We start from the raw sequence: 1,432 nt of genomic DNA, 5'->3' as shown, positions 1-1,432 counted from the left end.
CAAAACAACCACAAAGAGACACAAAACAACCACAAAGAGACACAAAACCACCACAAAGAGACACAAAACAACCACAAAGAGACGCAAAACCACCACAAAGAGCCTCGTAAACGCTCCATCGACTTTAAACACCTGAATGAGGATTGGTTTCATAAACACCGTGGAAGGCCCAGAAGTTGTTCATGTCTCAGAGTTTGTTTGTTCTAGTTCTGTTGCAGTAAAAACAGTAAACGACAGGAAAGAAAAGTCTCCAAAAGTATGTGGACACCTGCTGCAGCGTCTTTCAGGTCCACCTGAAGATGAGCTGTCCACATACTTTTGATCGTGACATTATTTTGCACCAAACAATATATTTTATTTTTCTATTTTAAATGAACTAATGTTTTTAATCATTCAGGGGCGACTTTACTACATCCGAGTGTCGGCTTACAACATGAAGGGCTGGGGTCCTCCTGCCTCTTCCCTGCCTCCATCTGCTGCTCCGTCCAGTAAGTTGGCTTTTTTATGTTAATAACTTCAGCAGCTCTGCAGCCTGCAGAACTTCTGCAAGTTCTGAGACTGAACTTTAACCTGTTTCTGCAGCTTCACATCTGTTTCCACCTGATTTCATATTCCTGTATTTAAATAACTTCCCACAGACACGAGCTTCATGCAGGTTTCTGTGCAGTCATAAAGTCTGCAGCTTGTTTTCAGTCTTTTACAGGTTTGAATACGTTTTGAGAAATGTTTGTTTCCAACTAGTCTAAGTCGTCTAATTACTCCGCCAGTGCCTTTGACTTGTGTTTCAGCACAAACAACCAGACGTGAAGCTCCTGTGAGCATTCCTGAGTCTTGCAGTGATGCAGTGAGCTAACAGCGTTCGTCCTCGTTTTCATGGACACGCTGAATAACTCCACAGATCTACTGATAAGAGACGACGCCGCTGCTCACAGATCAACACCTCTCTGCAGTTCGTTTGTTGTTTCACTGCTTCAGTGTCGCTGCTCCTCATCCGGCCAATCACAGGTTAGATGGACAGGACTCGTCACCATGGCAACATGAATGAGCTGCAAAAGAAAACGTTGAAGTTTAACCCGAAACCAACGAGACAGCGAGCGGACATGAAACCTAAGTTGAGGAGCTGAAGCTCACTGAAGTGTTTAGATCTAATCACCAGACGGATGGAATCAACAGAAGATAATGAGAAGAAGATTAAAGCAGGTTTTGAATGTTTTAATCTTCTCAAAACCTTAAACTTTTCCAGAATGACGACAAAAATGTCAAAAACCACCTAAAATGTGTCAAATATTACTTTAAAAATGTCCAGAGTGACAAAGACATGTCCAAGAATGATCCATAATGACAAAAGAAGACGCTCAAAATGACTTTAAATCCCTCTAAAGGACTAGCAGGTCTGAACCACCCACTACTGCTGTGGAGGTGAGTCCATGAA

General features: G+C 42.4%; 1 protein-coding gene across 1 annotated transcript in view; it reads left to right on the top strand.

Moving 5' to 3' along the window:
* ankfn1a (ankyrin repeat and fibronectin type III domain containing 1a) overlaps positions 1-1,432 on the top strand; it is a 116,630-nt gene that overhangs the window by 80,544 nt on the left and 34,654 nt on the right. Inside the window, exon 13 of the mRNA XM_008303337.1 lies at positions 397-488. Coding sequence (XP_008301559.1) covers positions 397-488 — 92 coding nt within the window. The remainder of the gene's footprint in view (positions 1-396; positions 489-1,432) is intronic.

This window comes from Stegastes partitus, unplaced genomic scaffold (assembly GCF_000690725.1).
Source record: "Stegastes partitus isolate 25-593 unplaced genomic scaffold, Stegastes_partitus-1.0.2 Scaffold1983, whole genome shotgun sequence".
Taxonomy (NCBI): domain Eukaryota; kingdom Metazoa; phylum Chordata; class Actinopteri; family Pomacentridae; genus Stegastes; species Stegastes partitus.
Note: the sequence above shows the minus strand (reverse complement) of the source record. Positions and strands in the feature narration are given on the sequence as shown.